The sequence below is a fragment of the Drosophila ficusphila genome, unplaced genomic scaffold (assembly GCF_018152265.1).
Source record: "Drosophila ficusphila isolate 14025-0441.05 unplaced genomic scaffold, ASM1815226v1 contig_106, whole genome shotgun sequence".
Lineage (NCBI taxonomy): Eukaryota > Metazoa > Arthropoda > Insecta > Diptera > Drosophilidae > Drosophila > Drosophila ficusphila.
In genome coordinates, this window is record NW_025063993.1 from 9,551,624 (window position 1) to 9,579,129 (window position 27,506).

General features: G+C 44.8%; 1 protein-coding gene across 1 annotated transcript in view; it reads right to left on the reverse strand.

The window, feature by feature from the left end:
* Window positions 1-7,810: 7,810 nt before the first annotated feature.
* LOC108096318 (connectin) overlaps window positions 7,811-27,506 on the reverse strand; it is a 38,248-nt gene continuing 18,552 nt past the window's right edge. The window contains exons 3-5 of the mRNA XM_017197822.1: window positions 24,972-26,014; window positions 21,982-22,198; window positions 7,811-9,352 (exon numbers count right to left, since the gene is read on the reverse strand). Of these exons, the coding sequence (XP_017053311.1) occupies window positions 8,511-9,352; window positions 21,982-22,198; window positions 24,972-25,979 (2,067 nt within the window). The 5' untranslated portion in view covers window positions 25,980-26,014 and the 3' untranslated portion in view covers window positions 7,811-8,510. The remainder of the gene's footprint in view (window positions 9,353-21,981; window positions 22,199-24,971; window positions 26,015-27,506) is intronic.

Here is a 27,506-nt window from a genome sequence, read left to right on the forward strand (position 1 = left end):
CAGAAAGTACTTAACTATTTTAGCAGTGCAGTTCGGTCAGACACGTCGACTGCTCTCCTTGATGCATTTTTATGATGCGGTGTCTGATTTGCGGCCGTAAAGTGAAAATCGCACGGAAATCGCATTGCCTTCGCCGGCGAATTTTAAATATGCCTCAAAGGCATTCGACAATGCACACAATTTGCAGCTGGCGTAGGTTTAATGATAAAGAAACAACAGCTCGCGTTCGTGGAACTCCTTAAATCCGGGCGACTTCCTCTTGTGTCGCTGCACTAATAAAATTAATCAACTTTAATGCACTGCCGTTGTCCTTGCCGTACAGCCAGTTGTGCCAGATCCTGGCAAGCGCCATCCTGCAGCTGCAGCGCAAATGTTGAATGACTGAGATAACAATAAATGGAATCCGGTCGTGCCTCCTTCGAACCAAGCTGCTCTGCAGCAGCACTAAATAATTTCTAATAAAATAAAATAAATAATGAACGCAGCGGCAGCAAAAGCAGAAGCAGCAGCAGCAGCAGGAGTCGAGGAGGCCCCGTCCGTCCGGACTTTGCCAATACGGTCTAGCACCCACAGATTACTCTTGCCCCTCTCCTGCCCCCCCGACCCTCCTCCCCTGCCCCATCGACCCCTCGTTCCTATGATCTCCGGGCAACGCCTGCCATATTGCGCAAATATTGCAGTAAGTTGCTTTGGCAATGTGTTTTACTTTTATTGCACTCGAGCCGCCGGGCGCTGCACATTTTTAGCGCCAGTCATAAAATCCGACGAGCATCTCGCCGGGGCTTCAGCTTTGGCTTCAGTTCCAGCTACAGCTACAGCTCCATCCCATCTCCAGCTCCAGCTCCATTCCATCTCGCATCCTGGCCAGCACATTTTTCCAATTTTAAGGCTGAGTAGCGCGCACGGCGAACGCCAAATGACCGTAGAAATGATTGCCAATGGAGCTGGGAGGCGGTCGTCCTGCAGGCTATTGCGTAACCAGGCAACTCGGGAGGAGCCAACAACGAGGGTCATTCGCTGAGTGAAAAGCGTGGGAGAAAAGGAAATGCCAACCAGAGAGGGGCGAAAAGGGGGAGACGGAGGTGGAGGTGCAGATGGAGGTGGAGGCGCCACAAAGCCTTCCAACGCCAGGCGCTGTTGTTATTTGCCTCGGCTTATTTGCTAAAAATAAAATCAAACTGCAATGCCGGTCCACGACATAATAAAAGAAATTGCGTGAAAGGCGGCTTAAAGAGTTGGCCAAGAGAAGGCAACGACCTGGGCGGGAATGTCCGCCGTTTTATGAGCCCAACTAGCGCGGTTTCACTGGGAATAAAAACAGATACTCACAAAATGTATGATTTGATTTAATTGATATTCAAAACCCAGATGTGATTTATAGAAAAATAAAAAGAAAATACATATGATGTAATAACTTAATAAACCGTTTTTGATCGATTCATAGCAAATTGATCTTAAATGTATCTACCACTTTCTCTAAGTGCTTTCCCTTTCAATTGGTTAGTCGCCTTGGCGTGTTCTTAAGGTGTTGGCGGGTTCACGCCGGGAAGAGATTACTTAGTGCAATTGCAAATGAATAAGAGGCTTGCAGTGCCAGAACCCCTATTTCATTTAGTGAAATTAATAGGTAAGCCCGGCAGACTTAGCTCTTTTCGCTTTGAAAGTCTAATAGAGTTTTCCCCATTTTATTTCCCGTTTGCCAGGTTGTCAACGCAGTTTCAATTTATATTTATGACCTTTTCAAGCTTTTTATGAGCTGGCAACTTAGAGCACTCCGCAGATGCTGCCACGTTGAAGAAAGGGTGCGCATTTAGCGATTTTAAAGAAATAAACTCGGCCCATGTCCTGGCCATCAAACAAGGCCATTAAACTTGCAGGAAGTCGGGAGCCTGGAGCCTGTAGCCGGTAGCCAAGAGCCGCTCCTCTAGGCTGCTAGTTTTCGGAAATTGGCGCCCGTTCTCGGCCGTATTGAGTGACATCTATTAATCGTCGGAGGTCCTGCAGGACCTGTGGGTCCGAATGGAGTTGGAAGATGGAGCCGGCGGAAATGTTCGGCCATAAATCAACGGAGAACTTCATTAGACACATTTCATGTTCGGCTGTGCCAGGATGTGCAGATGTGGTCGCAGGACAGCTGTCCTGTCAGTTTCTGTGGGCTAATTAAGACGCCAGCTTCGATTGGTCGGCACCGAAAAGGTTATTAATAATGCCGCCTCGATTTGGCCGGGTTTCCCGTCCCTCCTTTTAAAGAATGAAATTGTTTTTTTTTTGCTCTGCTAATAAAAAGAACACGGAAAGTAAGCACTTTGTTTGTGGGGTTTTGGGTGATCCTTCAGCCAGGTCTGTGGCTCTCATCCGGCCACATTTCGAACTGGAATTGTGGTCAAGTTGTCGTTTCTCCTTTGGCCTCTTGTCTTTTATTGGGTAAACACGAACTCGTCTGTTGCCAAACAGTTTGCGGTTTTCGTTCTGACAAAAATTCTAGGAATTCTGCATAAAAACGCATTCACAAATCGGTTTATGGCCTCGTCTAAGTCATAAGCCCGATGGGCAAACTTTGTGACAATGGCCGATGGCAGTAAACATCAGTCACATTGTAAATAGGTGAGGAAAGTGCCGGCGGACAAAGTTGGCTAAGCGAAGTTGGATAACAAAAAACAAATCCTTTTATCACTTTATTGGATGCGATGAATATTATATGTTGGGCATATGAATTTTCGGATTTTAGGGCTTTAACTGTAGACAATGTAAGGAAATAAATTCTTTAAAAATCTGTTTATCAATCTTAAACTTCGATTCTTCTCATTGTTAATTTCAGACTTTTACCTTGACTTTTATCGAACTTCATCTGCGAAATATGTTTATTACTTGTTGGGGATCGTCTCTTAAAAACGCTGACCATCTCTGCTGTCATAATTGAATAATAAACGTTGCGCTTGCCAAAACTAAATTTTAAGCTGGCATTTTGATGCACGCTGATGCAATCTTACCCATCAGTCCAAATGCTAAAGAGGTATAATGGGTTACCAATAAATGTTGATAAACTTTAAGTACAACAGCTGTTAGCTAAACAAATTAAGAAACTATTTTAATTACGATACCCAAGTATTAGGTTTATATATAATTGAAGCTACTTATTAACCGGTACCTTGTCGTCGATTTCATCCCACTCTCGTCACCTCCTCTTTTTTCCGTTTAAGTGCACGGTTCACTTGGCTGGAAACCTTTTACCAATAGCTCTGCCTCTACCTGCGCATCTATTCCGCTATTCGTGTGCTGCCTTTTTGTTGGGTTTTTTGCCAAAAGCTTTTAGCCGGACGCATCCGACGGAGCGTGGCGACGTCGTCATCGTCATCGTCATCGTGTAGCTGCATCAAACGACATTTAGCTTGCGCATAAAGTTCACATCATTGCCGAGTTGTTTGCCATGTTAACTTTATTAGTGTGCACCGCTCCTGGACCCCGGCTCCTATTCCACTCCCGATCCCGATCCCGAGCCCGCTCCCCATCGCCGGCAGAGTGCTTCATTTGCGTTATTGATACGCCAGCCTGCTGTATTTCATTAGCCGAACGCCGGCTTGGATCGGCAAGTTTCTTTTAGCTGCTGTGAAATGCAATTTGCCCGCAGCCATCGTGGTGGGTATCGTAAAACTTATAATGAAGTTGCCTGCACATAGACACATCGCACTGTCATAAGCTGCTTTAAAGTGTTATGGACCTCCAAAAAAAAAGTGAACTCAGATAAGAAACACTGTGCAGTTTGCGCCATTTCTTCTGCATTTTATGAGTTTATTCCCTCTAACTTGTCAAAAATGATAGTCTTACCTAACACCCACATCATTTTTTATATGATTTAAAAAATGAATTTTTTTTCCAAAAAATTGACAAGTTTCAACATTTTAAGGTGTGACTGCCATCGGCTTTGAAATTTTATTACGAATTCAACCAGGTATGTCATTCCACATTTGGAAGAGTAGTTCCTCAGATAATGCAAAAAACTGGGTTTTTGTAGCAATTATATAAAATCGAACAAAACAAACATTTTTCAATGGTAATTTGTCAGTTGTTTGGGCAAGAAAAGAAGAAAGTATAGTTCTGGAAACCAGAGAAGCTCAACTATCTATGCTATCTATAATAACGGATTAAACTTAGTAATTAAAAATCATTACTGTGACTGATTTCAAACAATTTATCTTTCAAAAGGATAGGGATAAAGTTATAGGTAAGGCAATTACCCTGCCAAATCGACACTCTGACTAATGCAGTTTATATATTATTTATGAAACAGTAAGGGCTACATTTTACCATTTATTACCCAAACTCCCGCCGTCTCAATAAACCCTTGCAGTCCTCGAGTGGCGGGCATAAAAAAATACATATGTAGCGAAGGTAATAATAAAGCCACGTAAATCGCACGCCATATTGGCCCCAGTCCATAGACAGATGTCAATCACGTGCCCCTTTGGCCGGAGTTGCCTTTCGTCGTTCCGGGGAAATAGAAATGGAAGAAAAAACATAACCGAGGGGTTGGGGTTGGGGTAAGCTGGCTAAACTGCGGTGGAGGGTTCACTCAACGGGGCCAGGGTTGATCTCAAAGCGCATTCTGGTAATGGAAAGGAGCTGCGGGCTCAAAGCAAACAGCGCAAGGAGGTTCCTGCTGGCATTTTCGCATTTCCGATCGGGACTGCAGTATCAAAGCGGGCGCTTGATTGATTTTTTCTCCCCGGCAGTTGCTGGTGGTTCCTGCTTGTTCCTGGCTGTTGGCTGTCCCTGCTTGGCATATCGCGGAATAATAGCCCCCGATGCACCACCACCTACCATCCACCATCCACCACCCAGCACCCAGTACCCGGTATCCACTTGGGATTGGGCCGCGGGCACTTGGCAGGCCGCACTTAGCTGCCGTTGTCGCTGTCGTTTTGTTTGATAACATCGTCTAGCAACGTGTCTGGCAACCCGTGTGACGTAAGCCCAGCACTTTCCAAGGACCCCCTCGACCATACCCATGCTCATACCAATACCCATACCCACCTCACCCTTTACCCCTGCACATCCCCCTTCGCCCACTCATGCATGCACTGTGAACTCCAGCGTTGGCGCCTTTGGCATAATCAGTTGCAAAAATTTGACACGCCGGCAGTGAACGGGCAAAAAGCGCGTTGTTCCCGCGTCCGCCGCCATTTTTCCTGCGCCATTTTCTGGCCCACACACACACACACACACACACTACGGGCATGTGTAAGTGTGTGCGCTTTATTTGCATATCTGTTTTTGATTTTTGTCGCCGGTGGCGTCTATTCAATTTGACGTGCCGCTTGGTTGCTCAGCAGCAGCCCAATGAAATCAATAAATCTGCTCCACCGTTTGAATCCAATTTATCACTTTGCAGCAGAGGGGTTTTTCCTTGCAGCCCCCGCTCTCTCGCAACATTTTCCACTTTCACGTGCAGTGCCACGCCCACCAATGGGCAACCGAGGCTTATCCGCGCGAACGATGTGCATACAACTTTATTATTAGGGCAACGCGGCGTATGAGTGATGTGGGGCGCGGCATTAATGGGCTGGCAATTTCTTACGCCCACCTCACAATGGCTGCGAAACGTGAAACGTGAAACGTATGCCGGCGCCTCAGTCAATAATGAAATTTAGCAAAATATCCGCGCACAAAAGAAGCGCGAGTCCTGCGGCGTCCTGAATTCCACAATTTCTGAGGGGGGAGCTTTGCATATTTTACGGCGCCATCGAGCCATGTGCCGAAATGTTTTGTGCGCGCTTAAATTGCGGAAGTGATAAACAGGCGGCTCCGGTCCAGGAAGCATTTTAATATTTCAAGTTTCACTCGAGGCAGCAGAAGAAGATGCTTTCTGCTGCCTTTCAGCAGTCACGACAATAAAATGAGGAGAAACACAGTTTTTGGTTTATTTTTTTTACATTAAATATATTTAGATGGTTTTTCTTTCAAAATTGTTTTCTGGGCTCCATGGGCGCGACCTCGAAGGCAGGGCGACTTGAGGAGGGGGCTCTCCAGTGAAAGTAAAAGTTAAACAAAATATTGCAGTTGGAATGTGTTCTGGTTTCGGCTTTCTGGTGTCGCCACGCCCCCTCCAATCTCCTCACGCCTCAAAGGTCCTTGCACCATAGTATTTTGTGGGCTGGGGTTGACATTTCGGTTTCGGTTTCAATTTAGCAAACTTCTTACATCAAGTACATTTATATTTCGGTTATATTATTTGCTGCTTGCATTCCGTTCGCTCTGTGTACATTTAAGTTAAAATAATTAAGTAAGCTACATTTAGTTGTTAATATTTAAAAATTACTTTACTCGCTGCCTACTTCCATGCGCTGCTTAGCCGTAAAAAATAGTGAAGACGAACATAACTTCAAATGGCACGTAAAACGAAACAACCAAAATGTATATTAGGCAACAAGAGGAACGCAAAATCTTTGGTTAAAATTTCTCAATTCTTAAGGCTAAATATTAAATAAGTGTTCGTGTCGTTATTAATTTATTACAAGCATTTAATGCATTAGACAGAGTGGCTAAGTCAATCGAATTTCGCCCTACTCTTGAGGCAACTGAAAATCCTTTCACAATCTCTAGCATAGTAACTTCGTGACAATCGAATGAAATGAGTGTAAAGTGGCTGAGTATCAACAATAATGAAATTAGTGCCCTGCTTAGATAGAAGTTTCCTTAGATTTCACTTTTCTTCACATTTATAATTTTTTTTCGTTTTTCGGTTTTTTCGGTTGTGTTTAAGTTCTTAGTGGCTAATCAAAACACTAAATACATTTAGCTTATATCCATTTACTTAAAATAGTTTTGTTTTTTCTGCTTTGCTCACGTCTTATTCATTATTTCGCTTGTCTCAAGTGTTTTGAGTTTGCCCCTTTTTCCTTGGCGCTTTTCCGCGGTTCTGCTTCCCAGCTCTTGGGGATTTTCCCCCGTTTTTCCTGCTGTTTGCTTTCACTTCACTTATCTGCTGATTGTCCACTAAAACTATGCTTGCTCCTTATGCTCGGCGTTCTACTTTTCTGGCTTTCCCTTTCGGCTGCTCCCTTTTTTTGGGGAGTTCAGTATGCAAACTTTACCCCGTTTTTACACAATAAATTTGCATTTGGGCTTTGCTTATTTTAAGTTCTCTTTGTATATGAATTATTAAACACATTAATAAAACTTTTTTTTTTTGCTTTTGTTCATTTTTTCAGTTTTTTTTTAGTAAATCATAGTTTTGTGCATAATTAAATACGTAATAAATTGCCAAATAAAGTGTAATGTGCATTCATACTAATTTGAATGCACGATTCGTCCGCTTTTTTGGTTTTGGTTTCTCTAAAATGACATTACCCTTTCCCCCAGCTTGCATTCATTACAATACAATTAAACATACAGTATTTCCATATAAATATTTTGTATATATTAGCATAATTTACCTTTATATATTCAGTCTTAAGCTACAAAAATCGTTATGCATATTTCTGTTTTGTTTTCATTATTATATCTCTTTATGCTTTTGTTTGCTATAATTTGAATCTATTCAAATAAGTTATATAAATTCGCAATGTATTCATTTTTATTTCTTGTTTTCGTTTTCGTTTTGGTTTCTGGTGCGGCGAAAGAAGGAGAAAAGCAGAAAAGTGTTTTCCCTGGCGGAAAAGTCTGTTTTTCGCCAGAAAAGGGGCGGTGAGGAAAATTCAGGCGACAGTTGAAGGGTAGCAAACAGTCTTACTAACTAAAAAGCAGACTTAAACTCTAACGAGAACTGCGGGTGGCCGGGAAATATAATAATACGTTTACCTATTACATTTATCGACTATCTGCTATCTGCTATCTGCTATCGTCTATCGTCTATTGCCTATCGACTAACGGCTATCGTTGCAACATTCAGCGGTTGTGTTATCTCTGCGTTTGCGTTTATCTTACAGGCATGCCTCATTTAAGTGGTTTTTGGCCAGCTCTGTCTCTCCACTTAAGACGTTTAGCGCTTTCCAAGTTTAACTGTAGTATGTACCTTGCTCAAGTAAACCAAATGTGTCACTATGGCTAACCGTTTAAACTAATGCTATGTAGTAGAGTGTAGTGGTAGTCGTCATCCTGCGGTAAGTTGAGTATCTCTCTTTAAATGAAACGCCAGTTTGCTCGGAGGTTCTTCTTCTTAATCGGTTTCGTTTTGGGCTTATAGTTTCGGTATTGGTTTTCTGATTCTCTTTTTGTATCGGTCTGTGTATCTCAATTTGAATCTGAATCTGCTGCTGAAGTTGTTGGTGAAAAGTCGAGTCTATCATTACAGCTATCAGCTAGGTTTATAGTAGTAAATTTATCGAATTTCGTTACCCTTTTTACATATTTACAGGACTGTAGCTGGTATCTTTCGTATTTCGTGTTGAAGCTCGTTTCCCAAGGGCACCACATCTCCAAGACAGTATGTACAATGCAGAACCAAACGTTGGGGTCACCACTCGGCGGCAACCGTACTCATCGGAGGGAAGCTCCTCCTCCCCAGTGGACATTCAACCTCGGCTGAGCGTCAGAGCCGCCAGGATCGCCACCAGGAGCGGCATACCTTGAACCAAGGGATTGGATCCTCCCATCGACATGTCCTGGCCGACGTTGCTGCGCACATCCATGAGATCGCGGGAGAGGGGCAGCTCGGTGGGATCGCTCAGTTCGTCGTGGCAGGGCAGCATCTCCGGCTTGAGCTGGAACAGCTTCACGCTGATGGCATTCTTGTTGGCCAGGATGTCGAGGGCGTCGCCCGACGAGGAGTGCGAGGTCATCAGCACGTCCACATCGTTGTGACCCACCGGGGTAGAGCCGGCTCCGTAGAATCCCTGCTTGTGCAGACTCAGGTTGTCGTCCAGATCGAGGCCGTGGCCCAGGGACAGTCCACCATTGTTGTCGTCGTAGTAGTCGTATCGCTTGTGGGTGGGCGCCACCGCTGCCAGGTCCTTCTGCTTGAGCTCCTCCTGCTGCCGCTTCCGCCGCCTGCTCATCTTGGACTCCACCACGTTCTCCGCGTTCGAGGCGAACTGCCGCTGTCCCCGGAGAGCCTGTCGCGACCTGCTGGCCGAGTGCTTCCTGCCGTCGTCCAGGCTCAGGCCGCTGTAGCTGCTGCCCACCACGCTGTTGCCCACGCCGCCCATGCTGGCACTATTGCTGCCAATCGCCGTGAAGCCGCCGACGTTCAGTCTGTCCAGGATGTCCGACGGCACGGGGTCCACAAAGTGCGACAGCTTCGGCTCCTGCAGCGTGCAGTGGAGGTCCTCCAGCGAGTCACGCAGCTGCAGGTGACGTGTGCGATTTTTCAATTCGAAGATCCACTGCAGACGACAGTCGCAAATGAATTTGTTGTCTGCGGAAGACAGGTGAAAGAGAACGAGATTCGGGGGTTAAATATAACTTGCACACTGGCGGCGGCGGCGGGTTATCCCTGAAATTGCTTTTGTCAACTCGTCGCCCCAAACCGATTGTCCACGTCCGAATGCCCCACCATTCGCCTGTCTGCGTGTCCGACTGTCTGCCCAGGTGAGCGAATGATTTCCCCCTCAGCTGCTAAGTGGCCGACTGCAACAATTGGCTGTCATTTGATGGCCGATTGCCACTCAAGCTTCAGGGGAACTGGGAAAAAAATCTTAGGAATTAAAATGCTTCGGCATTTCAACTATGAATACTTGTACAAAAGGATTAATAACCCCTTTAAATAATATAATTTCTTTTAATAAACGATATATTCTGATAAATCTAAATCACATAAATTTGTAACCAAACATTGTAGGAATATTAAGAACATGTTTCAATTTATTTCAGAGTTTTTTTCTGGCAGTGCACGTTTCTAAACTCGGCCTTCAGCTTGGCTGAATCCTGGCAGCCGCTTTAAATGATTTTGGCCACGTTCAAGTCCCGAATCGAAGTTGCAGACGAAGTTGGAGTTGGAGCCGGAGTCGGATGTCGATGTCAATGTGGATGTCATTGTCATTGGGGCTGCTCCTCACGTTAAACGCCTCAATGACATTTCCAATTTAGACAGCAGCCTCCTCGCATTCGGAAGCGATTGCAGCCGGGGGTTTTGACCACTCCCGTCTGTTGGCCGGCGTCTGTCAGTCAGTTGGACAGTTAGCTCCGCTTTCCCGGCTTCCCCGGCTCCCCTGACTCCTTGCTCCTCGTTCCCCGAACTGTTGTCAATTATTTTGTAGTCCGCCCGGCCATGCGTGGCCCTAATCTGCCCCAGCCTTCGAGAACCCCTTTCAATTTGCCGTTTGGTTAGAGGACGAGGCCCGACTGGGCTCCAAATTGAGCGGATAAACAAGTGCCAAAGTAGGTCTAATCGCCGACAATGCTCTAATGAATAAATCAAATTACGTTCCAATGGCCTTCCGAAGGAGACTTCTGCCCGGAAAAGGGGAAACGAGGCGATCCCGTCCCCGTGGGTATAATTAGGCCCAAAGCTCTGTGGCACAGTTTGCCCTGTCAACATGTCGCATAATTAGCATAAGCGTTACGAAAAATATTGACTAACTCGCACACACAAAGACACAAAGACAGGACGACATCATTATCGGGAAAAGCACACAGGGAAAACGAGAGGGGCCAAAGACCCATTCAGCCAATTGAGTTGGCATACGAGCCAAAGGGCCAAAAAGCCAAAAGGGAACGGTCCTTTTGCTTCCCCGAATGACAATAATAATCCGAGGCATATTTTTGTAGACCGGCCAAAAACTTGCCCCGAACGACAAAAGGAAACTTTGCTTTGCAAAATAGTTGGCAAATTAGTGCCGGGCGGGGCAGGAAAACTAAGGAAAGCCAGTCAAAAATTCTAATTTTCCATATGAAAGCATGCAAAAACCATAAATAAAGTTAAATATGCACAGCCGGAGGAGAAGGGAAGCGGACTTCACTTGGAAGCCGGTCCGGAAAAATGCTGGAAAAATGGCCAACGACTTGGCAACATTTAGCAAGCAAATTACAACAAAATTAACATGATAATGAAGTGACCCAGCTGGGTGGTGCGGAAAATGCTGGGGAAGTGGGTTGGCGGGATGGAGGGTGGAGGATGGAGGATGTGGGTGGCAGTTGCAGCTGGCAGCTGTTCTCAGCTGACCAAATGACAATGACTTGCCCCCAGACAACGCTCCATAAAAGTGCTTAAAAAAATAGAAATTACAAAAAATATAAAATGAGTGGGTGGAGGAAAGGGTGGGGTGGAGCGAAGATAGGGAGAGGGGGTAGAGGGTTGAAGGCGAGGACACTAGACTGTCGTACTTTGTGTGGCATAAAATACTTTTATATTTTTAATGATACTTGGCCAAAGCGGTAGGAAGTGTTTTGGTCTGCTGCACATACTCCGGCACACACACACTCCCCTCCTCCCCTCTTTTCCCACTCTTTGGGTTGCAATGAACTCCCTCAACCCCTACCGACCACGCCCCCTTACTCCTATATGTATATATGTGTATGTGCGAAATGTGGCTGTTAGTCAACTAGATGACTTTCAACTTTAACAGCTCCTGCTCCTCGTTCTCATCCCTTTAACGCAGCACGGTGACAAAAATGCATACTATATGATCTAATGGCTGCATATTCAGATTAAAGTGATATATTCAAGCAATAAAACCGATAAAAACTTATTAAAATTATAATAAATGAAATAAATTGGAGGTACCATAGTTTACTGATATAAAAATTTCGGAAATGCAAATTCATTTTGAATTAACTTCAAACTCATTTCAGTTGATTTAACAAAATAAATATAAGTACTTATCAATTTAACTTAAACTTCCATTTCTTTCAGTGTCCCATGACGCTTCAGATTTTCCTTCATTTTGGGTGGAAATTTGGGGAGGAAACTGTCGGAAACGTTTTTACGGTTTGCAAAGGACATTTACATACACACGGACACAGAGGGCCGGCCACCTCCACATGCACATGCGTCTGTCTGTGTGTACATTAAATTTTATTATTGTCATTTTCATGGCGCAGTTGGACGGACGGATGCGGAGGAAAGGACCCCTCCTGCCACCCATAACTTTCCGGTCAGCTCTATTTGCATAAGTTCAGCTTTGTGTGTGTGCAGCCAAATTAGACTGGACTGGAACTTTGTTTGGCCAGTTTTAATGCCAGTGTGTCTGTGAGGCGTTTCATGTGTTGAAACATATTCATAATTAGTTGTCAGTTTTGGGTCAGTTGAAGTCCACAGACTATGGACTCCTTTGATTGGCTTTGTTTGCACAAGATGTTGGCTCTTTAAAAGGGTGTTCGTTGCTCTCCTGGTGTTATTTTACCCTGGCTAAAAAAGCAGCAATCCTTCATCATGACTCCTGACAGCCGCTCATTCGCTTTTGCGGACCCTCTAAATTGCGTTTCATTAACATTTATTTTAAATTTAATACACTAAAACTTGAGCTGGGCGGCCTCACAAAAAAAAGCAAGAAAAAAGTTTCAAAAGGAAAGGGCCGAAATTCGCTTTAATTGGTTGGTTTTAGGTGCTGCCCGGCACATTAACCCATGTTTGCCCCTCCGCTCTCTACATATATTGAAAAGCGCAAAGAAATCGCTGCCTGCTGCTGGTTTTTCCCTTCCTTTTTCCCCTGCTTTTTTCGGGGGAAATATCAACACAAATGCCCAAAGTTTCCTGCACGCCCCCAAATCAGCACAGCTGCTGGCCTAGTTTTAGGCCCTTTGTTTCTCCGGACTTTGGACTACGGACAACGGACTTTGGACTACGGACTACGGACCTCGGACTCCGGTCTCTTTCAAATCCCCGCACCCGCCTGTCGGGGTCACCGGGAATCCATGAATGCCGCGCGGCTCTGTTTGAAATCAGCTCATTTTTGGCGGCCCGGCCAACCAGTTGGCCAACTGGCCAACACCGGGCTCTTGGCCAACTGGGAAATGGTAACTGGGATCTGGGTTCGTTTGCGGTGCTCGGGCTTGGTCCGCCTTTGGCTTTCACCAGGGGACAGCACGCACAGTTGCCAGTTACCAAGTTACAGGGGGCGGACTGGGGTCAAGGGGGGCGTGTCGGCGGTGTCCTTGTGTGTGCGAAATTGTGTGTGTGTGTGTGTGTTTGTGCAGTGGTCTGCGCTCTCCGGAGGATTTTATCATTTTTTATTACATTTCTCGAGAGCGCTATGTATGCAAATGAAGTCGAAAGTTTCGCTTTGTATAGTTGCTAGTTGCTTTTGTTGCTGGACGAGTGGGGGAGTTGGTGATAAAGCCAGAGTTGTGGGGAAGGGGGTGAGGAGGGGACGAGTCCACTCATTGGCTTCGAATACTCTTTTGTTGGTCGGTACTGTAGATGATGAATGCAGCAGTTCAATAGGAAAGTTATTGATGCAGCCCAAAAATTTACATTTTTAAGCAAGATGATTTATTGTAAAGCAGACTAAAAAGTAAATAAATTATATTATTTACTAAGCACTTTACTAAAAAAATACCTAACAAGTTTATAAATAAAGCAAACAAGTTATGTTCACACCTTAAAGTTAACCCAGTAAGTTTGTTTAGAGTTCATCCATCAGAGAGTCCAAGTTAGTCGTCTTGAAAGTTTCTATCTAAGCTCGCATTCCGTCTCACTTTTCAGCAAGTTCTTTTATTTGTCCATTCGAGGGGAAGCCTTCAAATTTGTGGACCTTCTTCGTGCCGCCTTTTTTTTAATGAGCTTCATTTTCCGAGTTTTTCTTTGGCTCATTTTATGCTTTTTGTTGCTGGCTGTCGGCTTGTTTTCTGGCTTGTTATGGCTGTGTGTGATTTTGCCGGCTCATTCGCATTGCGTGTATTTAATTTTGTTCGTCCCTTTTGGAATGGTCGGCTGGTTGGCCGGTTGGCAGGAGGTGTGGGCTTCCCCGGCAATTTTCACCAAGTTCATTCAAAATCAAATGGGGTTCCACTAAGTTGGGGCCAAAAAAGGCGGAAGGAAGGAGCAGCCATTGAAAGCCATTTGAATGGCCGTCGCTTTTCTCGCCAATTTTCTTTATTTGGCCAAGTGAATGCTTCGCTCATTGAATGTTTTTTATTAGGCCAAATGAATGCGAGCCGGTACAGGAAGTGGACTAAACTGGAAGTCCCTTTTTGTTTTTTCAGGGGCCCCTAACTTTTGCTGTTTGAAGGGCCGTATAAATATATATATAACTGGTGTGTTGATTTTCGGCCAGAGTTTTGTAGTTTGTAATTTTAATAACATTCGAGTGCTTTTTCCACCGAAAGCGCAGGATTTTCCAATCAGACGCCAAAAGCGGAATCGAAAAAAATTACACTTTATTTCTTTCATATCAAATTATTTTCGGCAATCGAGCGTAAAGTCGAATAAACAGTCGGCAAGATCAAACACACTCGCAATAGCGGCCAAAAAAAAAAATAAGGGCGACTGGCAAAAGGGAAAGTCATTGCAGGCGATTTAACAACTATGCCGGGGGATAAATATTTTATGAAATCGCATAAACAAATCAAAGACGAATCACAGACGGAGAAAAAAGAAAATCACTTTCCGAAAAGCGGGCAGAAAAAAGAGAACTGGGGGAGACTTTTGGGCAGGAATCAAGGGCGGCGATCAAATATGACCACTCAACCGCGCCACGACTTGCACATTAGCCCTCGAGCATCTTTGCCAAAATATTTGCACAGCTGAGGGGATGAGGGCTGTCTGCACAGGAAGAGGGTTCGCGGGTACGCGGGTAATGTGTTTGTTATATGGTAAATCGCATAAAAAATACAGACGACTGGCGGGGGTAGATATATGGCCATAACAATAACAACTTGTTACCCCCGATCCACGGGCGATTGTCGGCCTAATGTTTGCCCAAATAGCCCCAGCATCATCGCCCAAGATTTCCTGCCCGCTCCTCGAAATTGAATTGTATTTAATAGAATATACAGAAGGGTGGCCCGAGGAAAGAGCCCCGGGGTGGGAATTGTATAAATAAGTAATGAATCTTTTGTTATTGCTCTGTGATTTGCCAAGTCAAGTGGATACTGCTCATCCCGTCGATGATTCTTCTTTTTTAAGGCTGAGGGGTGGTGGTGGTGGTGGTGGGCAGTCTATTATCGGTATTGGGATATGCATTGTACAAGGACACTGGCCATATATCAAGCATCAAGCTGACATAAATTGTCCGCCTGATCGGCGGGATTGGGGTTGGGATCGGGGGCACTATAACCACATGCCGGGTGCACCGTGCACTTGGCCAATGGCCATCCATCAATGCCAACACTCTCGTGTCCGCATCGCCTGTCATCCCCGATATATCGCTCAACTGGACACTCGCTTTGCCTTCGCCGATGCGATACGATGCGATGCGGATATATTGTAAATTGAAATTATTACAATGTGTAAACTCGGGCAAGAAACTCCATCTGTTTATTTATGGCCAGGCTGCACTATGCTAATCGATGGCCGGGCCCAAAGTTATGCGACACTCCATATATTTTATCGAATGCGGCATAAGTTGGCCGAAATATTCAATTAAATGCTAGTCGGGCACAATTTATGTTTGCCCAGTGCTGGCCTAATGAGTTTTCGGCCCTGTTAATATCGGTAGGAACTATGCAAATAAATATACCTGGAGTTATGTTTGCCAACAGACCTTACTCGTTTGCAGTTACACGGGAAATAAAGGCTATAAAATGATTTACGGGCTAGTAAATAGTTTTCAATTCGAAAATAGATCTTAGATAGTTACAGTTTATGGGGCTTAATACTAAATGGGAAAAACTACTCAAGCCGAATCCAATTTCAATCAGAAATAGAAGGTCTGAATATTTTAGAGTTCATTTATTATCACAGCATCTGAAATCAGAAGGTCCATGGCAAATATCCAGCTCAATTTAAATGTTTTCCCTGCGTGTGTTTCATTTTTAATGATGCCATCCGACGGCTGTTTACTGTCAAAGCCGAAACGAGTATTGATGAAGCTGTTTGCTGAGCACACACATCCTGCGAGTAGAAGGACATGGCATGCTTCAGCGATCCATCCACAGGAGGCATTACTAACCGAGCACACACAACTCGGCAAATTAGGCAAAGCAAGCGTGGCGGAAACAACAAAATTCCAGTACATCACATCAACTACTGACGAAAAACCGCAGGCAAAACATTACCCCGGGGGAAATCGGTGGCGAAGGTGGAAAATTCGGGGGTGGGGGGCGTGGTGCATATATTAAGATAGATTACCCCACTCACACACATGTCGGCGCATAAGTGCTCCAATGACAGCCCCGGATTCGCATTAAGAGCAAACCCAAAGCCGGCTTCCCTCGGAATTCAAGCGGGTTTATGCGGGAAATTAACACGCCTAATGCCCGGGCACCTTGAAGTGCGCATAAATTATAAACAAGCTTCATTATCCCACCGCCGAAATGTCGTCGTCAAACTTTAAGGCCCTGGCTCGCAAACTATGCGAGTTTGGCGTGCCACAGACAATTATAATAAATTCAGTTAATAAAGCGCGTTAATGATCAGCCATCAGCCATCAGCAGAGCCGGAGCTCCAGAGCACTAATCCGTATCTATATCTGTATCGTGTATAGTGAAGCCTGTGTTCTGTATTCTGTATTCTGTATTCTGTATTCTGCAGTCTGTATCCTGTATTCTGGCATATGCAAAGGCTTTAATTGCCGGCTGCGCCAAATGACGCGGACAGAGGCTAAAAGTTTCCGGCTCTATTGTCAGCTGAGCCAGATTGGATTAAGTTTCGGGTAGCTAACTAAAACTAAGTGCCAGGCAACGAGCGACTTTTCCCGCTCATTTCCAGGCACCAAGCAGCAAGCGCTTTTCTTTCGCTCTTCATTTAAAGTTTGTCCCTCAATTGCGCTTGAAAAACACTATAAAATATGCAGCTGTCGGGGAAAAAGCGCACATGTGTGGGTCCCCTCAAGGCGAGAAAGTTGTCCAACATTGTACAATAAAAACTCATTAATAATATGCATTTAAGTTATAATTGAACTACTTAATGTGGCCGCTGGCCCGGGGAAATGGCATGAATGTGTCCATTAGCTCCGGCTCCACTACCGGAATTTTCCGCCATTTCCCCCGGCATTCATTGTTTGTTTTAAAAGTATGCCGGACGAGAGAGAGCGCATAGTTTCAGCTTTCAGCTTTCATTCAATCGAATTGCTGCCTGCGGCTATAGAAAAAAGGTGCGTAATTAAAACGGCGCCGGGACAGACAATTAAATGCATGCCGCGCACTGTCGAACAAAAGATGAGCGATGAGTTTGCGTTTAATTACGTGGACAGGCGGCGGAGATTTTAATTTATGATGCGTGAATTTGAGCCCACGAAAGGGATGAGTCTTCCGCTGCCTGCCAAGGAAGTGCGGAAATTGAATTCTAAAATATTTATGGCCATCCTTTTGGCACACTTTCGGGGGGCCGAGGAGTGATTTATGCAGTGCTCAGCAGCAAATTGCAAATGAAACGCAATGAAACGAATCGAAACGGAATGAATTACTACTTATGCATGCATGTTTGCCACATAAACACACAAAGTACATATCCTACCATATATATATATATACATATCTATGGAGAATGTAGAGGCGGTCTAGTCCCATCAAATCGGAGTCCCACTTATTAGTCTGGCTGGACACATGTTACACAGTGCTGAGCCATAGATTTATGGCCGGCAATCATCGGGATTTGCAGCGGGAGCAGGACACGAAGGACTCGCAGGACATGCAGGACATGGAGCAACTGCTGCCCTGACATTGACTATTGAAAGTCAATTTCGGGTGCGTGCCATACGCTCATTTGTCCAGTTTATGGCCAACATCATTTGTTTTGGCATTTTTGCCAATGAGGCGCAAACGCCTTTTATGCGTTCCAATAAATTCTCGCTTCCGGCATCGACCTTTCCCTCCTTTCCCCAAAAAATCCTGCCCCTCCGGATCCCTAATACCTGTTTATTGTTGCACTTTCGTCAGCGCTGTGTTTACAAGGATGCTGATGCTGCATTACAAATGAGTTCTCCCGTTGCAAAGTTGAAAGTTTAATTTGCTGCCTAGTTGGGCAATTTAACTGCCACAGGTCGAGAGAATTTTCTATCAAGTGCTTTAAGGGGAATGCATTCAAGTAGTAATTATTATAATCAGTTTTGTTAAGTGCATCCAAATTATTCAAGGAGGTAATTAATAAAATTTCTAGAATGGTTAACTTGTTAAACGTAGCCCTTAAAGCATTTTGTGCTCATAGTTAGTTTAATTTGTATCTACAAAATGTAAAAGGTTATGTGAATTCTACTCAATTGCTTATGATTTTCTTATTGTGTTATTCCTTTTGAATTTTTTTAAGACAATAAGTAACTTGAACCATTTTAACCCCAGAAAACAAATATTATTTTACCATCCTCCTGCAGACTGGCTCTCCTCCGTTTGACCTCATGAAAATTTATGAACTCTGGCATTTTACAATACTCCATTAAGTGCTGCCTGGACAGCAGAAACAGAAAGCCAAAAAGGGTGGACCAAATAATCAAATTGCACTTTCCAGCTGTCATACTCACAGTCGCCGGCTTTTTACATTCATGTTTTTGGGGATTCGGGTGTTCGGGCATTTGGACTTGGCCGGCAGACAGCGCAAAAACAGAGCTCGGAAAAAATCTGTTAGAAATCCTATTTATATTTCGAAACAATAACCATTCAATTCCATCTAACGACTGGGGCGCTGGCCACCGGCGAGCATAACGAACCAATTGAGCTGGCCACGACCCTTTGGGCGGCGTGGGGGCGTGGCATTTATTAGCAATTGCCATGACGGCGCCTTCTCTGAATTCTGTGAAAAATTCGCCATGCCTTTAAAGCGGAAGCATTCGCAATGGCTGCCAGGATATGGGCGGTGGGCGACCAACAGGACACCACAGGCGCGACGACACAAACAGAACGTGATTCGCATACAAATAAACAGGGATACAAAGGATACAGAGGACTCAGGATACAGGGGCTTCCCACCCACCCACACACACACACACTTACAAACACACACATGACCCGTTGGGGCATCGGAATTGAAACAAATGCCACAGAGCAGGGCGTGCCTATAAATTTTTCACCAAATACATTGGCCATAGGTGCAACAGCAACTGCAACTGGAACTGGAAATGCAATTCTGGGATGGAGCAGTGGGCGGTGCTCCTCCATCAGCACGAGTGGGTGTGGCACGGGCTCAAAAGGTCCGTGAAATGGCCAACTGGGGCATTGTTTAGGGGCAGTGTCCAACTGCCCGCACACGGACAACATTTGAATGCAAAATAGACTTGGCCAGCGGTTGATGTCACTCCTCAATAGGACACGCAAAAAAATAAGATTTGTTTTGTGGTATTTGGGGAAAAAAATGGGTCATTCCATTACCGAACATATAAGGTATTTAGACTTTGATCAGAAAGCACTGCATATAAATATTTTCAAAGAACTGCATTTAGTTTAAAAACCAAAAAGAAAGCTGTGATTGCTTATATAAATAGGGCAGTTTTTAATTGAACCTCCTTGTCAATATATAACTCTAAAACTCTTTAACTTAATTTATCATAAAGTACTGAAAAATAGATCACTTAAATACTGAATACAAACTTGCAACTCAACCTTTTCTTTACCTGCACCTCAACTTTTACCAATACGAGGGAAGAATCTTGTTGGCCAAGCTGCTTAGCTGCCGCCTGTCAATGGCAATTACGAGCGGGAGCAGAGTTCAAGTGGCTGCACAAATCACGGCGCGAAATGAAGAGTCAACTATCGACCTCAGACTGGTAAACTGGCAGACAGTGTGGCAGTTGAACCGCCAGCTCCACCTTTCCCTCGATTTGGAGCTTGATGCATGTGCAGCGATTTGGGGACGAGGACATGCTGATCATTTGTCCTGTCGGAGGAGTCGGAGGAGCAGCGTTGGAAAATCCCCAAGCGAGAGCGTGTGACGAGCATTTTGGCAAATAGTTTTGCCGACTGCTGCTCACCTTGATGTCGAATCCCTGGGAACGGGCTGCCGAGGAATTCCATCAGCTGATCGATTAGTCCTTGCCGGCGAGGCGAATACTTTCACCCAGGGAATGCCTGTCACTGGAATGTGTGTGTGTGTGTGTCAAAGGAGGGGGTGATGTGGCCAGTTCGAAGCCCCCATGTCACGTTTTATAGCTGCCAGTGCGAGTTTATCTTTGGTCGACAGCCCCACCGTCTGTTGCGAGTCAACGAGTCCTGGCTGCCGTGTCCTTGGCCATTTTGTTGCAATTTTTATGTGCTTTTATGCACTTGAGTTGGCACATCCTTTGCCCGCCCACCTTCGACACATGGGTTCTGCTGCCTTGCCACTTGGAAAAATGTCTCGCTCGCTAAATTGAGCAGCATTTCTCCACAGAAACCCCCAATCCCCCCAGCCCCTCAATTCAATCTGGAAAAAAATTCAGATTACTCCGAGATTCCGTTTGAAGTGTGGCGGAGCATTTAGCCTCATTAGGAGCTACAACTTCTCCGCAAAAAGTTGGGCAAATTTAATCAGGAAATCGTATGTAAATATTTGAACTTTAGGCTTTCGCTCTAATGAAGCATTCAGCCAATGCCAAATGTTGACTACCAACTGCTGACTGCCGACAGCCGACAGCCGGAAAATGTGTCAGAGTGCGGGGATAATCACTGCATATGAATTAAAAAGTTTTCGGGGGGCAAATGCGAAAATATTTTGTAGTTTAAAGCAATTTGAAGTCATTTGTAGCCAATTTGCGAAATGTCTGTGCGCGTGTAAGTGTGTGAGTGTGTGTGCGAATGCAATTACAGTTTCTCACTCAAACACACACACACACACACACACACACAGACACATTTGTTTGGCAAATGCGCTCAGCCATTCCGACGTTTCATCGTCACTCGTCCTTTTTTTAGCCTTTTCCCTCGCCTTTTTTCCAACTGCAAATGAGTCATGCTAATGGCAAACCATTAGCAAAATGCCACTGTATGGGTGAGGGTGATAATTAAGTTGTGTGCATGTGTGTGTCGGTGTTCCAGAGAGAAATGTGATTTTGAAGGCTGTTGTTAAATATTTAAATGTATTCCATGGACGAATGCCATTCCCTTTGTCGGCAGTCGCATTTGCGCTTACGCCAAAGTCTAATTGCAGCCTAAGCCCGAAATAAAATTACTAAAATTGCACACAAAGGGAAATCTTTCAAGGTGGCCACCAAGTGGGTTAAACGTTTACCTGAGGCCTTGAAAGTATTCCATTTACTCGATGGATTTATAAGTTCTGGGATTGAAAGTTACCGAGCAAGTCATAAAAAACCTTTGCTTCATATGAGCATTTAAATGACTCGCAGCAAACATGGTTTCTCTTATAGCCACAATCCAAACTCTGTTCATTACTTAGATAAATTAGTTTTGGCCATTTCCCAGCTAAGTAGTAAAAATAAACCACAATGACAGGCCACAAAACGGCGACTTGATATTTCATTTTCATTTACCTTTAATTGAGCTAATCAACCCGCTAATTGCAAGCGCTATTAGCCACCAAACCAAAGTGGTTGCGACAGGCAGATATTTTATTGTTATGCGTTTTCGCCGCAAGGCACTTCAAAATTGCACTTTAATGACTAATTTAGACACATACGACATCCAGGACATAAAAGGACGTTCGGCTGCGGCGGCAGCAGTGGAAATGGAAATGGAAACGGCGGTGGCAGGACGTGAGTGCCGCCGGAAGTGGAAGTGCTCACTTGAGCAGTGGCGATACGACATTTCCTTAATGAAGGCGAGGGGCATAAAAGTTTATGGCCCTCCGGCTCATTTGGCTGCATATGCACCGAACGTGGGTCAACGGGGCGTATGTGTAATTATAACAAGTTCGGACTTCTGACAGCGCTCCATTTTGTGCACTTGTCAGCTTTTTGTCATGTCATCTCCCCTGTCGCCTGATGGGCTGTCAAACTCGGTAGTTCTGCAGCTCAGTGCTTCTCTGGCTCAGTAGTTCTGTCGCTGGGTAGCTGTGTATCTTAGTTTTGCGAGAGAGAAACTCACCTGACACCAGCAGCTCACTGGTGCTGTTGACCAAATTGTCCATAATTGGCTGGAACGTGTAGAACGTCAGCGTTTCCAATTTGTTTGCCTGCACGTTGATGGACAGCAGGGCGGGGGTTCCCCGCAGCAGACCGTTGTCGATCTTCTTCAGCAGGTTGTTCCGCAGATTCAGGGTTTTCAGCGTATTCAGGCCGTCGAGAGCACGCTCGGAGATTCGCTGAAAATGGGTTAAGGATATTAGTTTTTAGTTCGCTCCCAAATTTGATGAAATTAAATTTTTTGTTTGCGGGTGCAAAATGTTATTCGCACACAACGACCGCATAACATGGCACAGCGGAAAAACCGAAAAATATTTTCATGCTGCCATTTTTCCGCAGTTCTGCGTATTATTATTTTCATTGTTTTTCACAGAGTTTCGCTTTTCGTGTGCCATTGTTGTTGTCATTGTCTTCATTGTTTGTTTGCGAATTTATTTATGTGTATGTACATGCCACACAATCACAATCACACCCCTGCTCTTGTTTTTTTAACTTGTATGTCCCAATTCGTTTGTCTTGAATTTTATTATATGGGAAAAGTGTTTTCTTTTATTTTATTTCTGGTCTCTGCTTCTCTGTTTTGTTCGCCGAACAACGAAAGTGAAGGCGGCGTATTCCGCCATTATTTAATATTCAATATGCTTTGTCTGGGGAAATGGAAAAATTATGCATATTAAATGGCGCGGCCAAGGCGGAGGAAGCATGTGCCAAAGTTCCCTGCGCCCGGTGATGTGGCATTGAAAAATAACCCCGACTCGCGTAGCCAGCAATCTTTTCATGTTTGTTTATTTGCCCAGATGATTGACATAAAAAAATATATTTTATTGCGATATTTTGTTAGTTTGATGGGTGATCCTTCGATGCCTACGCGTCCAATTTATTAGCTTGACAACAGCGGAAAATATAATTTACGAGCGATTTATGTGCGGATTGGGTAAACAAAGTTATGACAACGGGATTAATGAGTGGAATGGGGTTCGATGGAAACCATGGATTTATCGCCTACACACTTCAATTTATTTCCGGATTTCCTAAATCAAATAAACATAGAAATCAACACCTGACCTTTAAACTTATTTCCTTATTAATCTTTCTAAAGTTATTTTATACATTTTATACATTTTAGTTACTTTCCATTATCTTGCGTCATTGCCTTTCCCACTGCAGTAATGGCTCTGCTAACTATTCAAACCTAGAGAGCTGATTAAAGCTGCTAATTTCATCTACACTTTCACCTTAATGCACTCAGTTAGCCCCTTAACCCGATTATCTGTTTATCTTCCTGCCTGGACCCGCACACACACCCACACACATGCATCGTTTTATGTTGTGTCAGACCTAAACCTTTCAACGGCAAATGATTTATGAAGTGAGCAAAAAATACAAAAAATACGGAAAAGGGAAAGCTGACGGTGAAGCCCAAGCCAAACATGCAACACAATTTGCTTTTATTGAAGGCGACAACGGCACGGACACCTAACAAAGTCGGTTTCGCTTAGGAAGGGAGTTTTCTCTTCTTCTTTTTTTTTGGGACAGGCAAATCCCGGCGAATCCTGGAATCCGGGGCTGGAAACAATGCGCAACGTGGGCGATAACAAGCCCAATCATTATGGCTATGACAATGCGGCCAGGGATCTGAGCAGAAGAGGACCCCACTTGAGCGGCTGCTCTCGAGTGTCCTGTCCTAGTGGCCTGACACATATGCGAGTCGTCTGAGTGTGACATGATATGCGAGCACTTTGTAAAATGGGAAAAGCGAAGGAGCAGCCGGGGCAGGAAGGAAGGAGCTATGTTGGCCCAGGATATGGATATTCAGGATTTACGCTCATACGTTCATACGTTCATACGGCTGCCTTACATAACTCCGTGTGTCCGTGTGCTTTGCTCCGAGTGTTAAGCGACATTTTTCTATTTACCCGCACACACACACACACACACACACTAGCTGGCCATTTTTATGGCGGCCAGGACACAGAAGGGACCCCGCATATCAGATGGCAGAAAGGGAGCGCCATAAATCCATTATTCCCATGATTTGTTATTCAATATTTTGTAAGTAGATTAACTTGCGGCGCACATTTGTTTGCCACGGAGCGCCGAAAGGCGACTGTCAGCGTGCGGTCCGCTTTGGAGTCCAGAGTCCGGAGGGTAAATGTGCGAATTAAGCCAGGACCCAGCGCAGGACCTTGTCCACGCCGAAAACGTAGAAAACATAATTTACCAATCTATTTATCATATTTGCGCCCCCCGACAGCCAACGGCCAACGGACCACCAATGCTGAGTGACCACTTAAATCACCACAAGAATAGACATTCGAATTGAATTTATGACACCAGCAAAAAGTTGTTTCTCTGTGTTAGTGTGTGTGGATGTCTGGGTGTGTGGTTGTCCTCGCCCCAAGGATGTGCCATTTATGGCCCGGTCCTCCTTGTCTCCACCGCCATCTTCTTCTGTCCCTTCTGTTTCTTATGGCCACTCGGCAATTTATGGCCTCTTAAGTCAGCTGCTCTAAGTTGACCAAGTGGCCGAGGCAGACAAATCTTTTTAATCCACTTGCATTAGAGTTGATTGAGAAGTTTGGTGCTCGTAGATTGCATTGCCCTATGCGGAGTGCTATAAATAAGGGCAGTCAAGCAACTATTCCGAGTGCTATAAATGCGCACTTGTAAAACTCAATCAATCTGGGAATTAATCTTTCTTCTTAAATGTGATTTTTACGGGCCGAAATTACACGAAAGAATCAGTTAACTAAAGTAATTTATTGTGCCACAGCTGATTGTTTTTACGGAGGTAACTTTAGGCTAATACATCATAATTTATTTTATTAGCTACGTTTTATGGTTTTAAGAATAAATAAAGTGGGTGAAACTTTTAAGAGGATTTACTCTCAAAAACCATTTTTGGTGCCCCAAAAAGTATGCTATGTTTTCCTTAAAGAAGATTCATCTCACCTCAATGCGATTATCGTCCAGTTCCAGTTCACTCAGACTCCACAACTCCGCAAAGACAGTATCCCCAATAAAGTTCAGATTATTCCTGGTCAACTTCAGCACATTCAGATTGCCCAATCCCCGGAAAATCTCGCTGGTCAGCACATTTATCTGATTGTGGGCCAAGTTAAGAGTGGTCAGCCTGGCCATGTCGGCAAACAGGCCCTCGTGCAAAGTGCTGATGTTGTTGTTGTTCAGGTAGAGGCTTTCGCAGAGCGGCAAATTGCGGAAGGCATAGCGGTCCATCTCGAAGATCTGGTTGTGCTGCAGGTTCAGCTCCTTCAGCCTGATGTGGTTGGCAAAGGCATCCTGATCGAGGGCCATGATGTGGTTGTGAATCAGGATAATGGTGTCCAGGAAGGGCAAGTTGGCGAAGGCATAGCTCTTGACAATCTCCACCTGGGAGTACTCGATCACAATGCTGCTCAGGTTCTTCAGCGGCTCAATTATCATGGTGGGTATGTAGTCCAATCGTGCGTTGTTCTGGATCACGAACTTCAGCTCCTTCAACCGCTTCTGCTGGTAGAACCGCGTCCAAGTGGTGTCGTTCTGGAGCAGTCCCTCCGAGAAGACCCAGCACTCGGCCTTCTGGACCGGCACATGGTTCTCATCCGGGGTGCAGTAGCACATCAGCTTCATGTCCCTTCGCCGGGTGCAAAATCCAGTGCTGTCCATGGGTCCGCTGTACCCGGTGCTTCCGGAGTTCACGGCACTGCTGCTGGTGAACACGTAACCGGAGGAGGAGCCCGAGGATCCCCCGTAGTAGTTCCCGTTGATGTTGCTGCTGCTCGAGGAGGATGCCAGCGAGCCACTGCTGCTGCCACGCCCCCTGTTGCGACGCTCCTCCTTGGCGCGTCCCTCGGCGGGCGCCACCAGGCAGCCGGCAATTAGCAGGAGCGCGAGGAGCAGGAAGTAGGTGGCGCTGTCCGCCGAAGCCGCCATTTTGTGGCGCTGATGATGCGGCAACATTGCGAGCGTATTCCTACCGCTCGGCAAAGGGGATTCTGGAAAATACAATGCGGAATGACGAGGTCAGTAAATTGATTTATAAATAAAAATCTCCCTTGTACAAAATTAGTCTAAAATTAATTCCCTTAAAATTACAAACAAGCTTTGCCATATGTTTTCATATTGTATTTAAATTTAGCGCTTACATGAATGATTAGCTATAAAACAACATTTTAGTTGTTTTTGTTTTTTTAAGAGGGGAAGCTATTAGACATATTAAAATAACCAATTTGTCATTGTTTTTCTTAAAAAAAATAAAAACTCTTTGCCGAAATGTAGCGATCATAAAAAGGGCAATGACTCTGCCTAAAATTTCGATTTTCATTGTCCTGATTTTGTGCTTAAAAATAACCCAAAATATACTCGACCCCAAACAAATGGATTTGATTTTACGGTGCAATGTCATAAACCCCGGCTCTTTTGAGGTGGCGAAAAATTGAAACTGGAATCAAAGTTGATAACCATCCATTCGGGTTTATTTGCCCGCTCTCGGTCTTTATTGTTCCCGCGGCTGGCAGAAAGTGCTTCATAAAAATGCTAATTAATGCTGTTAACTTTCTCACTGCTGCTCATATTTCATTTGGCCCAATTCACGGGACTCCGCGGTGGATTCATCCCAACCCAAACGCTTTATTTCCCTTACCCCCATGAAAGTTGAATTGGCCCGTTGCGAAGCCTCCTGCTGGCTTCATTTGACGCTCGGCTGCTTTGTCACTTGGCCCTCCTCCTTCCCTCCTCGGGCTGGCTTTCCATTTTACCCCCATAAACAAATTTATCGAGCTCATAAATAACTGCAACACTGTCGCTGATTGTTCGCTCAACGGCAACGGCTTCACTCGAGATGGCCTACGGTTTTTGCGACCTCCCCTTAATTTTGCATTTCAAGTGTCATTGGGCAAAGTGCTCTCTAATTATGCTCTTATTTTTTAATAAATTAATAAGTCACACTGACACTGGGCATATTTCGGGCTCTGGATTTCTGGATTTCTGAATTCCGGCTTTTGGCTTCTGGATTGTCGCTGCTGGAGAGCCAGACTGCCGGGTTGGATGGCATAATGAAGTGTAAATAAGTTATTGTCAGTTGTCAAGTGAGTTATCGTCGTTATCGACAGTCAGCCCAGTGATTTGCATAAAATATTGTCGCAATATCGGAGAGGGAAGTTCGGAAAAGGCAAATCAGGGGGGGATTAGTCGGATGGAGAGCAGAAAGTCACTTGAGTTATTGACTCGGGCATGCTTCATTACATTGATTTCGATTATAAATTTTAAATAAAACGATGATAAGTGCTGCGTAGCATGATGCGATGCTTATGCCGGCTTAGCTGGCTCTCTTTCCAGCTCCTTCTGCTGCTCCTGTCCTGGCCAAAGTTCAGGGCTCAAGGAGCATTAGAAGTGGCTCACACCGCAGGATTAAGTACTCAAAATATACATGAAAACTTTTGCGCAGCAGACGACGGCAGCTGAAGATGACTTGATGGCTTCAATTTA